A 14,093-nucleotide genomic window follows, 5' to 3' on the forward strand; every position below is an offset into this window, starting at 1 on the left:
GGGATATCTCCTGGTGCTGCTGTTCAGACTAGTTCATATTGTCAGACTAGTCTGATCAAGTGAACTTTACCTACCTGTATACATGTGGTAAAGACTATGGTACAGGCTACGGTTTAGGGTTAGGCCTAACCCTAACCCTAACCCTAAAGACTATGGTACAGGCTACGGTTTAGGGTTAGGGCTAACCCTAACCCTCTCTACATTGACATTCATTAGGAAAGCATCTGAAGTCAAATTGAATGAGTTCCATTTTATTAATAATCACAGCAGTCATTTGAAATTCACTATTGAAAATGATAAACACAAGATAAAGATTTTAGACATTCTTCACTGAAACAGTACAAATCTTTGTGGTAAAAACACAGATGGGAATGGCATCCTACAGGGGCAGTCTTCATCCTACTACCTCTTAAACAGTAAAAGGGGATTTGCTGTCATGGTGATGAATTAGTAACTTATGAATGAGTAGGCTAAACCAGATGACCTGTTTTGACGGTAAATTAAATAAGGAGGTAAATGTGGAACAGCATAATGCATATATATATACTGTATATATATATATATACATATATATATATATGATTGTTCAGGTGGTTTGACCTATTGACCTATTCATTTTGGAATTTGTCTGGAGAAGAAGTAATAACCTATTATTTTAGCTGAATACATCCAAAAGCAGGACAGTATGATAGCTTATTATATACTGTATTTACTACCACCAAATCCAAAGGGTTAGAGTGAAGCCCCTGCCTGGTTTAAACTGTTGACCCAACTTCTTAAAGGGATTAATAGGCTATTCAACCCAAAATCAGAAATACATAATAGCCTAGTTTTCCTCTTACCTGTAGTAAGAGGTGTAAGAGGGTGTGGTTCAACCAAACGGCCGATACCTCTGAAACTCAGCGTCCACCAAAACTACCTAAATGGATAAATAGCACTACAGAAAATAATAATCATTTTTGATTTTGGGGTGAATTTTCCCTTCCTAAACTTCCTCCTTGGGTTTTGCAATGACAAAACATAGTGTCAACATTCTGGAAATTAACAGTCATTGTGAGAAGACACTCTGAGAAATGACTAACTGCTTTTGAAACATAGAGGATGATTCATTTAAAGCACATCACATGTTCTCACTCCTGATTTATGAGATACTTGGTATTTTTCTGGAATCAGTTCCTCAGTAGCCAAATCCTGTGCAATTCCTAAACGTTAAAGGGCCCTGAGAGGTGACAAGAAACACATCCTAAAATAAAATGTGTGTGTGTGTGTGTGTGTGTGTGTGTGTGTGCGCGTGTGCGTGTGTGTTTATTGAAATGTACAAAAATACATACTGTTAGTAGTCTTGTACAGCTCATGACCCATAATGTAATTTTGTTACAAAGTGTCCTTTTGGAGTTTCCAAATGGCCTTTAAAGGCCCGCCAACACATTACTTTAGAATTTATTTTTTGCCAAATCCTCATTGTTGCCAGCCCAGCCCAATCAGTTTGCTGCTGTTGTAAACTTTATACAGGGATTCAGTCAGGCATGTTGTTTGCACATATTAAAAAACAAACAAAGCTTGGGTTCTGCTCTTTCAGGGTAATTCTGACATTTGGCAAATATTTTGCCTGTAGTCAGAGGTTCAAGAGCAATAATTATTTGATTTGGGGTATGTAATTTCAGAAATACATGCACATCCAAACTAATAGTAGGTGCTGGACAGAAAAACAGTCAATTATAACAAGATAGAGTCCGCACCCTAGAAATTACTCCAACGGTGTTTATTATCACCAGTGCACCACATGATGTTTTGAGGGTATGACCTCCTTTAGACATGAGTGCATACAAGTCTGCATTTGGTCTGCTAAATACATTCTGATTGTGAGATATTGGCAGACCGGTTGTATGTCCCTGCAATCCATTCCTGTTTCCTGTCTTTGTTCCTAAAGCGTTTATGTAGGTCAGCAGCTCGAATTATAAAATCATCGTCAGAAGTGCTGATAGCGCATATGCGACTGTACTGGGATATTACAGGTAATCTCTGTTTAATCTATATCCAACTCAACCTCAATAATGCAAGCAATTCATTAGTAGGCTACTACAGGAAATGATCATGTCCCTCTGTGGTGACATTTTTCTGCGCCAACAAATGAGAAAATAAGGCAACTGTGGTTTCGATTGACGTCAGCCAGCTTTTGTGATGTCAGAAAATGAGTGGACTTCTGGTAACTGGTTTCACAAGGTTCTTGCGTGAATGTTACACTAGTAGGCTACCCCCTTCACAATTGTTATTTTCCAATAAAGGCAGTATAATGTTACATAAAGTGCTTCTGATTATCATCAAAGAACAACAAAAATATCATTACATGTGGCAGTAGGTATTGTAGCCCTTTGCTTCCTAGTCGGCGTCTCAGCTGAGCGCCCGCGACTTCCACTGGGGGCTCCATTTAACAAGGCCCTAGTTTTCATCCATGTAGCATTCACAAAAATAAATTAAAATTAAAATTAAAAGCCTAGTTTCCTTAAACAGGTGGTTGTCCATCGAAACTGGCTGTTTTTTAATGTTGCATCGTTTCCAATACCAAGGGTTTTTTGTCATGCCAGAGCCTGTCATTTCTGTTCTTCTGTGATTATGTGATTACGGGTTTCCACCCATAGCCATAACAGAGAGGGTGCTGTTTGCCCACTGGGAAATGGAAGAACAACGGCCTTTTTCATTTGAAATTGAATTGACTTGTAAAAAACCCAATGTAACGTCTGTTACACCTACATTCAAGAACACGAATAGCCCATTTTGGTGGACAACAACCGTCTGTTTAAGGCAAACGCTGTTTTTTTTAATGCCGATTGCTACATGAAAAAGTAGGGCCTTGTTAAATGGAGCCCGCAGTGGAATTCGCAGGCGCTCAGCTGAGACGCCTATACGAGGGATCCCCAGCTGTGCGGTGTACATTTAAAAAAACTGCGACAGTTCACACAACTTTAACACGACATGCATATAATATACATCAAACTCTTGAGCAACTTCTGCTCTCACTCAGAATGTCAAAATATAAGCGATGTGATGTATAGTTTTTGAGATATTAACGTTTGTTTGGCACAACTCATACTAGTTAACTGCCATGGTTCCGGGTGTTTTGAGGTGATTTGTTGTTGTTGTGACGTCACGCTGAGGAAACGGAGGGTGGTGGTGTGGCTGATCAGTTCTGGTTAAAATAGCATTCAAGGAAAAGAGAACTGGTACCCCTGGCCTAACTGCATTATTACTTAAAAAAAAATCTTCTAATGCTCTTTAAATCAGTGGTTCTCAACTGGTGTAGCCTCAGGACCCACTATTTTCCTTGTCATGAAGTCGCGACCCAAATTTCTGATTTTTTTTAAACCACTCAAATTTTTTGTACAAAAAATAGTTAATTTAATACAAAATGCCTTCATGCACTGTTATAAACCTCAAATTAACAAAAAAGTGCAACAGAAGTGCAACTAGGGCTAAAAACCAATTGAAATAAGGCAGACTTGAATCACAGGCCTATATGTTTTTAAATTTAAACAAGTCAAACTGGTCATGCTCAGAAAGTCTTATTTGAACTGTATGAAATATGAAATAAAAGGCAGACTTATCTTGAATTACATGCCTATATGTTTTTAAACAAGTTAATAATAATAATAATAATAATAATAATAATAATAATAATAATAATAATAATAATAATAATAATAATAAAACAAGTTAACCTGGTCATGCTAATCCAGTTTCAATAGTCTGAATTTAACTCATAAAAATAAAAAGGCAGACTTTTCTTGAATCACAGCCGGCAGGCTATATGCTTTTTAGTTAAACTGGTCATAACTTTTAATTAAACTAGGGCCATGCTAATCCAGTTTCAATCATCTGAATTGAACTAAAATTAAATATGAAATGAAAAGGCAGACTTCTCTTGAATTACAGGCAGAGCATATGCTTCAGCTTGTTAAACAAGTAAAACTGGTCAGGCTAATCCAGTTTCAATAATCTGAATGTAACTCAAATGAAATATGTTTTTTTTTTTTTTTGGCCAATGTCCGCGACCCAATCAAAACGGCGTCGCGACCAACCAGTTGAGAAACGCTGCTTTAAATAATACAGCCTCTATCTATGCACATGTTGCCATGGTGATGGATGTCGCAGTTCGCGCAGCCCCTCCCTCTTCTCTTCCCACTTGTCGACGTCATCATGAATCCGTTCCAGTTAGCTCTGGACGCTGTGGGCCCGCAGTTTACACATCGTCTCGTCAACGGACAGTGAAGGTTACCTGCTTCAACAGTGCTTGAACGGCAACCTTTCTACTGTCTAGAAACACCAACGGACTTCATCTCTTTAATCATCCGGACATCTGCCACCATCAAGAATATAATTCCAGTTACCAAAAACAGTGCGTTGCTGTCGTAGATCGCGTTAACGTTAACGTTAACGTTACCTTACCACCGTTAGCGTGCTAGCTACTGCTTTTGTTTTTTGCTAACAAGCCAATTGCACAAGAGGCTACGCAGTTCGACCAGCTCTTCGACCTCTGGACTAGAAGACTTTCCACTGACTTTTAGGTAAGAATGATTTATAATTTCTTCATCTTCCTTACCAGCTATGATGACGCGCGGCCTTTACATTAGCTTATTGTTGTTTACGTCGTTAGCGCCAGCGCCCTGTCGCTGGATGTCCTCTATAATATATAGATCTGTGCTCCCTGGCCTGGATGTCTTCTATCTATGCTGCCTGGCGTCCTTCCAATCCCATAAGACTTAAGTAATACAAAAAAGACCAACCATATCTGTAAAAAGCAGTGTACATTTTCGAGTTTTAATCCTACCTAAGACGATTTAAATTATTTAATGTAATATGTATTTATTTATTATTTTGTAACATATAACATTTAACCTCTTTGTTGGGGTCTTATGTAGGCTGTGGTCATAATGACTCATCACAAATCAGTCATCACCCAAATACATGTTGCTTTGTGTCAACACTGGAATGGCGTGGACCTAAGACGTTTTAAATAATTTAATTTAATATGTATTTATTTATTTATCTATTTATTTATTTATTCTTTTTTAACATGTAACATTTAACCTCCTTGTTGGGGTCTTATAATGTAGGCAGTGTTCATAATGACTCATCAGTCATCACCCAAATAGTTTTAGTTTCTTTATTCGCCAAAAAAAAAAGCCTGGGGGGCTTATAGGGAACCTCCACCTAAATAAACAAAATTAAATTACATATAGTAGTCAAGGAAGTAGGCTATAGGTAGGATGTGAATAGTGTGTGTGTGTGTGTGTGCGAGAGAGTGATAGTGTATAGTAAAAGCTTGAGAGTACAGGTTAAAATACCAAACACTGATTACAAAACATACATTATAATACAGAAGTTTACAATGTGTTAATGAAATGTTCCTTCAAACTTTTTTTGTAATTTTTTAATTATTCCATAGTTGCACACCTCTATATTTGATAGATAATAATTGACCTCTGGATGTAAGAAATTTAGGAAGATGAAGATGAGAAATAGATGTTACTTTGTGTCAACACTGAGGAATGGCGTGGTGCAATAGCTAAATGTGATGACAACCTTATGATATAAAGATACCTTTTGATATAAAGATAAAGGCTAGTTTTTGAACAGGTGTGAGGGAAATCCTTTCCTCCGTTCTAAAAATTCCTTCCAATGTTACATACAGGTACGTTGTTTGATGTGTCTCTTGTCAAGTACGTTAAACTTTCTGTTTCCTGTGTTTCAGAACCATGAGTTCCCAAGTGAGACAGAACTTCCACCAGGACTGTGAGGCTGCAATCAACAGGCAGATCAACCTGGAGCTGTATGCCTCCTATGTCTACCTGTCCATGGTGAGAACTAGAGAATAGATCAACCTGGAGCTGTATGCCTCCTATGTCTACCTGTCCATGGTGAGAACTAGAGAATAGATCAACCTGGAGCTGTATGCCTCCTATGTCTACCTGCCCATGGTGAGAACTAGAGAATAGGAGCAAAGGTCGGAATCGGAAAGAATAGTGTGGGGCACTGAACAAACGCAAGCGTGGTGCAGCGGATGGCTTTCCAGATAGAGGGGAGGGTGTTAACGCCTGGTTCATGCTTTCTGCGTAGCTAGTAGGGGTGGGAATCACCAGATGCCCACGATACGATACTAAAATGATACTTGAGTCACGATACGATAGTATTGCGATATATTGAATATTGCGATATTTCGATATATTGTCTAACTCCTTTTCCTACTTTTTCCTTGACCTCACCGCAAGTAAAACATGTAGTGTTTTTTTGTTTTGTTTTGTTTTTGCCCCACACGTAGGCTACATTATTAAGCTTCTCTGGACTCAATACGCCACTGCAGGCGCGGACTGCAACATCGGGTGCTTCGGGCAGATGCCCGGTGGCCTGGCATGGCATGGCCTGCAATTTTTTTTATTTTTTTTTATAAATATCGATAATTTGTGTCCAAATATCGATACAATATCGTCAGGCAAAATATCGACATACTATGGTGTATGGATTTCCCCCCCCCACCCCTACACGCAAGTTCTGCATACCTCAATATTCACACTTCTCATAAAACTCACTTTAGTGGTATTGTAGGGAAATACCACACCTCCCAGCAGAGAAGTAAAAACCCAATACAATAGAATTGGGAAGTGGTCCAGTTCCTCTTCACTCGGCCAGTCCTGAGGTTTACAGAGCTGTGTCCATGTTCAGGTGGTGACGTGCAACCTTGCACGCAAAACACCCAAACATGCCATCATGTCATTTGGGAAGATGAGGATGGAGGAGAGGGAGGGGGTGGGTAGGCACAGGGCAGGACTGCACTGCTATCTGACTAAAGAGCCACTGTCGGTCCGGTAGACCTGCCATTTTCATAAGTAATGGGTTCAACGTGAAAAGAGTTTGACGTGCTGAGTTTATGGTAGTTTGTATGAACGGAGGGAAGAGGTCATCTTGTGAGGCATAGCTATAATACAGGGGTTGAAGTTCCTTTTGAGATTAGTTTATGTCGGCCTACAGAGAAAAGGGCAGAGAGTGCATCGACTGCCCTTCCCAAAATGCATCTTGCTTCATTGTAAACACAGCGTTCACCTCTTCACCTCATGTGGAGGTGTGCACTTAGAAGGGTTGTTCTGTGTCTTCTGTTTTCAGCTTTTTAAAAACTCCGTTTAGGTTTAGTTTCTGCTAATTGCCAGAAAGGATTCCCCTGGTTTATGGATTTAATAAATGTCCCATTTCTGTTTAGATATTTAGTTTGAAAGGTTTTGTAGTTCAGTTGCCTCTCTGGATTATGTACCCGTTTTATTTAGATATAGGCAGAACAGTGTTTTTGGCTGTACTATCATTGTCTCGGTGATGTTTAACCGCTGCTGTATTGACACAACAATAATGTTTCATAATTAATTATCGTTTAAAAACAAACAAATATTTTGAACGGCACTCACACATAAAAACTATTTGCACACAGAGGAGGTGGTTGGTTTTAGGCATGTTATGGTTCGGTTACGGTCAAGGCTGTAAAGTCATGAGGAAGTGATGAGAAGACCCAATGTGAGTCATGTTTTTACGGAGTTCCAATTTTGAACACCTGCATTCCCTGTTGTCCTCTACAGTCATACTACTTTGACCGGGATGACCAGGCACTGCACAACTTTGCCAAGTTCTTCCGTAACCAGTCTCACGAGGAGCGCGAGCATGCTGAGAAACTGATGAAACTCCAGAACCAGAGGGGGGGAAGGATCTTCCTACAAGACATCAGGGTATGAGATGCGTGTGTGTGGGCGTTCTTGAAGAGCTTGTCATTGTTCTGATGTTTTGTTTGCATGTGTGACAGTCAAATTATTTCATTATCTTTGCTTCTTGTTTTGTCCACTTTTAATTGAACGGTGGCTGTGCGATGTCTTCTGTCGGGGGGCTATCTTAATCTTAAGGTGGCTGTGAGATGTCTTCTGTCGGGGGGCTATCTTAATCTTAAGGTGGCTGTGAGATGTCTTCTGTTGGGGGGCTATCTTAATCTTAAGGTGGCTGTGAGATGTCTTCTGTCGGGGGGCTATCTTAATCTTAAGGTGGCTGTGAGATGTCTTCTGTTGGGGGGCTATCTTAATCTTAAGGGGCCATCTTGGGAGGGCAAAATAAGGGAGTAGAGATACACAGGGCGTGAGTGTGTTGTGCCTCTTATCTTTCACTGACATGTAAACACAGCCTCCACAGCCAGAGTGAAACGTTCCAACTGTCGACTTACTCAGAAAGATCGATCAGTAAAGTCACTCTGGACGAGGCGGTTGGCCTCTTGTCCCTTATTGATCGATGTCTGACTCTTTCCACGACCTGCTGTGTTTCAGAAACCCGAGCGGGACGAATGGGGCAACGGTCTGGACGCTCTTGAGTGTGCCCTGCAGCTTGAGAAGAGTGTCAACCAGTCGCTGCTGGACATGCACAAACTGTCCACTGAGCACAATGACCCACATGTGAGTATCCCCCGGGACCAATACTACCCCCCCCCCCCCTTTTTCAACTTGCTTTTGTGCGGAAGTAGCATATTAGTACTTTTTCTCTGTCACTGAGGGGCGCTAGTCTAGCAGACGTGATATTTGTTCGTATTGCACCGATACATCGTCTTTGGTCGTATAAGTTGGAGGACATGTTGCAAAATATGCAATGGAAATTGTGTAGCAATTCTCAATATTTAAAAAAAATAAAACAACATGTTCTTCTTCACAAATTACATTTTGTATTTTCATGTTGGTTTTCCTACCAATGTCAAGCCCGTGTTGCATTTTTGTAGTAATATAAAGTACATAAGTGAATATATTTAAGAGCCTCTCAATAGACCTTATTCGAATGATGTAACTTGCGTACGGGCACGTTACTTACTAGCCTATATAATGCTGTTTTAACTGCGTCAGGAGCTATTTCACAACAGCGATAGTGTGCTGTGTAATAATACACGGCTGTAGTAATAGCAGCAATAAAAGCCTGGGTGTTAGCTACTAGCTACTGTCCACAAACGTGAAGGGAAAGAGACTAGAGGCTAACGTTAGTAGCAAACATTGGGCTCATGCAAGCAAGCGTCACATTGCTTAATAGGACTAGATGTTACAATCGCTGATGAAATCAGTCAGATCATATCAAACATTTTAACGTTAAGGTTATTTACCTTTGTTATTGACAATGTTTGATGATGATGATGATGATGATGTCGTTGGTGGCACCAAAATAAAAATGTCAGACCAATTGCCACAGATGAAATAGTTATAGGACTCAAGGGATTTGAAAGCCTTCAGCTCCTGAGATGTGTAGCCTATGCCAATACTATATTCACAATGTCCGGTACGTTATACCTGGCAATATAATGAATTATATTTACTCCAAGTCAGTTTTTTATAGGGGTCCGCACCTCCGACCAAACTTATTTTTTCATCACTTCTCTTTGACGAAGCCATAACTGTTGCTATCCGTAGCTTTCAAGGGGCGTTACGTGCTGCTGGGAACGCCCACCTGACGGTCAAAAAAAAAACTTGTTCATTCCGCTGCCCGCCGAGTCGACTAGTTTCTCACGCTGTGTTTGTTCAGCCGTTTGTACACACGTCTTTGCGGCCAACATTTCATCAAAGGTAAGCTCAAGTAATGTTACAATAATGATTAAAATACCCCGTTAATGTTACATTTGCCCTCCCCAGCGACTGAACCACGTCTAATCGCACAAATCCACAACCTCCTCCTGTCTGAGTTTTCTTTCTCCGACGGGATTCTGTAAAAGCACAAGCCAGGCGTGTCTCCTCGTCGGTTAGTGCAACCTATAGCACAACAGGTATCCGGCATTTTGGCTGAAAGAACACAGCGTGAGAAACTAGTCGACTCGGCGGGCAGCGGAATGAACAAGTTTTTTTTTTGACCGTCAGGTGGACGCTCGGCCAGACTACGTTACGGCTGCGGTTTGTCAACAATATGGCGCCGTCCGGGGTTATCAAATAAGGTCTATAGTGCCTAAATGTATGTGTGTTTATGGTTATCTTGTTCGCACCATACCAGCATTTCTTAATTTTTCTGTTTTCCCAAAGTGACAATGACAGATTTTCTGCTTGTATTTAGAATGCAGGATCACTTCACTCCAGGTGTTATGACTATCTAGCTAGATTGATGGAGCTGCCAAAGCACAGTTCATTCAAGTATCTGTAGAGAAACAGCTTCATTTGCTATTCTAAGCATGAGCACTTGGGAGTCTGATAATACACCTTAGCTGGCTGATACTATGCTCCACCTCTAATTGACAGATAATAAGTACCCTGTGTGGTTCATCTTTGCCTCAAGTACAAGTTTCATCTGACAAAGTATATTTGAAACTGTTAATCTGTTGTTGCAGCACCAACACAATAAATGATAGTATTATCAGCATAGTCCAAAAGATATGAAGTTGTTGTGTTCTCTATGAGAAGGCTTTATAGAACTGGACTTTGGCAGTTGTTTTTCGGTGTGCCAGGCTTTGAGATCAGCCCCTCTCTCTGTGTCGACTACCTGTAGGAGTTTCTGTCCGCATAACACTGTAGAGACGACAATATCTTCATTGAATACATGCATTTAATTAATTTAAGCCAACAACTCCATGAATTGATTTTTTTGATTAAAAATACGTTAAATTTGAAATGTTGGTTTACTTTCATTTGCCTGTTTAGTTACATAATGTTTATTTATTTATTCGTTTATTTGGACGGGACAGTGCAAAATTAATGAACACAGAAACCACAGAACAGATAGTAAAACCTGGAACATAGTAAAAGTGTAAAAATTGCCGGATTTAGCACGAGGCTAATTTCCATCCGTTGTCCCCATAAAACATAAAACACAAAAAACATAGAGCGTAAAACGTAGAACATAATAAAAAACATAGAACATAGGTAGCAGCAGTACACTCTAAAACTACGTAAAACATGAGTAGCAACAACACACTCTAAAATACATGGCAGCAATTACTCTTATAAAAATAAAAATACATAATAATAATACACACAAAAAAAGAGAAGAAAAACATACTACCTGTGGACACATGACTGGTTTGTTTTCAGCCATTTTTTATGTCTACCTTTAAAAGCGGCAAGGGTGGGGCTGTCCCTTATGGAGACAGGGAGACTGTTCCATATTTGGCTGCCTGTTATCGATAGGACATTTTGACCAAACGTGGTCATTCTACGATGGACCTTACAATCACCTCAGGTGCATCTATGTGAGCTTGTTTCTACTGGTGCTTCTGGGTGGGTTTATGCCTTAGGTGCAGTTTCAGATGAACTCTTGAGTATTTGTTTCAGCATTAAATGAATCATCCCTTGTTATTTCTTCAGATGTCTGACTTCATCGAGACACACTACCTGGACGAGCAGGTCAAGTCCATCAAGGAGCTGGCAGACTGGGTGACCAACCTGCGTCGCATGGGCGCTCCCCAGTGCGGCATGGCCGAATACCTGTTTGACAAACATACTTTGGGCAAGGAAAGTAACTAGATCCGTCCAAATCACGTTCAAGATGTATCCTATATATTTATTTCTGTATCTTGCTTCCTAGTTTATCAGTAGAGATGAGTATATATAATATCGGGTACCTGCAAATCATGTAAACCGCTCATATTACTCACTGCTCCTCTAGTTTCAGGCATTGCCATTTTTGCCTTCATCCCCTGGCTTTCATATGCCTTATTACAGTTAGTTCCCCAAGCCGCTGTTCTCAGAGCTGAGTCATTACATTCTTTCAGTTCTCTTCACGCTTGTCAACTGGGTTCCTAGCATGACCGTTGCTGTGTTTGTCAGGAGTTATCAAACCAAATAAATCGAACCCTCTGGACTCTGATTCGTCTCTGTATTTGTATTGTCTCGATGTAAAAACATGAAAAACAGTTTCTGTGTTATTGGCTGAAATGGAGCCAAACTCATGCACTGAGAAAATAGATGATACATTATAGGACAAGACTACATGAACTTTATCTTGATCAAATGTCATGTAACTGTCGTTTTTAATGAAACGTTCACCATCAGAGAAAATACAGCTGGCATAGGGGAAAAGGGTTGCGATGTATTGCAACAATTCTGAAACAATTTGCACAAAACGGTAGAAGTCCCCGTACTGTACTTTCATTTCTGGATGTCTGGTTTCGATGACCACTGAGAACAGACATCAGCAGCCAGCTGTTGCCTTAGCTAGTAAACATGCAGTCATTATTTCAAGTTCCAATTTTGGTTTGTGCAGAAAATTAACAAAGTGAGAGCGATGTGGTTTCCGTTTTTAGAGTGATCTTCAGACTGAAAACATTTATAAAGCACTGGCTGTTGTAAAGCTAGGCAGAAACAAAAAAAACAATTGTTTGTGGTTTTGGAGGCCATGGACTCAGGAAATTCCCCAAAAACCCATTATTTTGCAGCTGGTTAGTACTGAATTACAAAACAAGATACCTTAGCGTAGGTCCTTCATAACAGACCATAATAAAGATGGGCGATCAGGTAGTGTATCGGTAGACTAACTGAGTCTTATTGAGTCTGAGTCTTATTTATGTCTGCATCTGCCAGCAGGTCATCACGATGAGAGTAGGGATAATGTGAAAATATGGCATGTTTTGCATAAGCTAAGTAGAAGTAGTTTTCTTATTTTGCCCAGTGTACATTTTGAAAAGCATTGTCTTCATGTCTCCATCTGCCAGCAGGTCATCACGATGAGAGTAGGGATAATGTGCTCATTCCACTACATGTTCTCTGAAATTAGGTAGGAAAGTATCCACATAGTTTAGTAGGTATCGGATAGCAGCACCAAAATAATCCAATAATGTGCATCCATATCCTAGGATGATGAGAATGAAGGAAAAGGGTTTTTTCACATTGCACTGTTAATCTCAGGATGCTAAAAAATGTGAAATATAGGCTAAATGAACTCTGTAATGCTTTGGTTTATCATACAAGGGATGATTCCATACAACCATGGAACAATGTAAATACATTCAAATGAGAACAAAATGTGACTGAGCAGAATCATGTTTATTTCTAAGGCACAAAATTATCTAGTAATAGCATTGTGTTGCTAGAATGTAAAACAAGATCATGTTATATATAATCTATATATAATATATATATATATATACACACAGTATATATATATATATATATATATATCTCCCGAAATGAGATGTGTGTCTATATATACACACACACAATGTGTCGAATACTGTCACACACACACACACACACACACACACACACACACACACACACACACACACACACACACACACACACACACACACACACACACACACACACACACACACGTCGCTTACATTGATATTGTCGAATATACTGTCATCTGTTTATATGTTTGGGTGATGTTCTTGAGTCAGCCGCTAGGCGGCGCTGCGGAGATAGGAGAGTTGGAGAGTGGTGTTGTGAGGAGAGAAGAAGGAGGAGGAGATTGAGGACATTTCGGGAGATGACTTGACGAAAACGCTGAATGAAGCGTTCGCTTCTGCCTAGACGACTGGTCTGGGCCACAGTATGGATATTGAGGTGAATGGGCGCATTTTGGGTGGACATTTTTTTTTATTGATAGTGTATTTGCACTATCGTTTTAGTAATACAGTAGGTGGCGGTAATGCACCATTTAAGGATGCCAACTGCCATACAACTCCATAGAAGAAGAAGAAGAAGAAGACGACGAAGAAGAGGGGCTGAGGACGTGAAGCTCCGTTCTAGAAAACTAAGGTAGTAGCGTGTTATTTACCGCCGGTTATATCCTTTCAGAAGTTTAATTTACAAACAGAAGACTCGTATGTGCGGGTGATCACGAATATATAAAGTGGAACCGGGGCTCCGTTAACTCAGACTGGAGGAGCTGTGATCTGTGAAGCTAATGTTAGCTGTGAAGCTATTGGAGCTTGGATAAAGTTGGTCAGTAAAACCACTGTGTGAAAATGAAAATGTCTAAAGTCCAGAAGCTTCGAGCCGTGGTGAAGCAGCGCCTAACTGCGGCTATTGAAGAGATATTTGGGCTGTTTGAAACAACGATAGCAGAGTACGAGGAGGAAGCTACTCGTTCACATGGGGAAATAGACCGACAAC

General features: G+C 40.1%; 1 protein-coding gene across 2 annotated transcripts; it reads left to right on the forward strand.

Annotated features, from left to right (window-relative positions):
* The first annotated feature begins 4,221 nt into the window (after window positions 1–4,221).
* On the forward strand, window positions 4,222–11,841 carry fth1a (ferritin, heavy polypeptide 1a). Of its 2 annotated transcripts, XM_083662381.1 has the most exons (5): window positions 4,222–4,562; window positions 5,750–5,855; window positions 7,617–7,763; window positions 8,346–8,471; window positions 11,340–11,841. In XM_083662381.1, the coding sequence occupies exons 2-5, from the start codon at window positions 5,754–5,756 to the stop codon at window positions 11,496–11,498; spliced, it is 534 nt and encodes a 177-aa protein (XP_083518507.1). In that variant the 5' UTR covers window positions 4,222–4,562; window positions 5,750–5,753; the 3' UTR covers window positions 11,499–11,841. The 2 variants fall into 2 exon arrangements, with proteins under 2 accessions (XP_083518507.1, XP_083518508.1); XM_083662382.1 differs by lacking the exons at window positions 4,222–4,562; window positions 5,750–5,855 and adding an exon at window positions 5,865–5,915.
* Window positions 11,842–14,093: the final 2,252 nt, after the last annotated feature.

This window comes from Poromitra crassiceps (genome assembly GCF_964638095.1).
Source record: "Poromitra crassiceps genome assembly, chromosome: 28".
NCBI lineage: Eukaryota > Metazoa > Chordata > Actinopteri > Beryciformes > Melamphaidae > Poromitra > Poromitra crassiceps.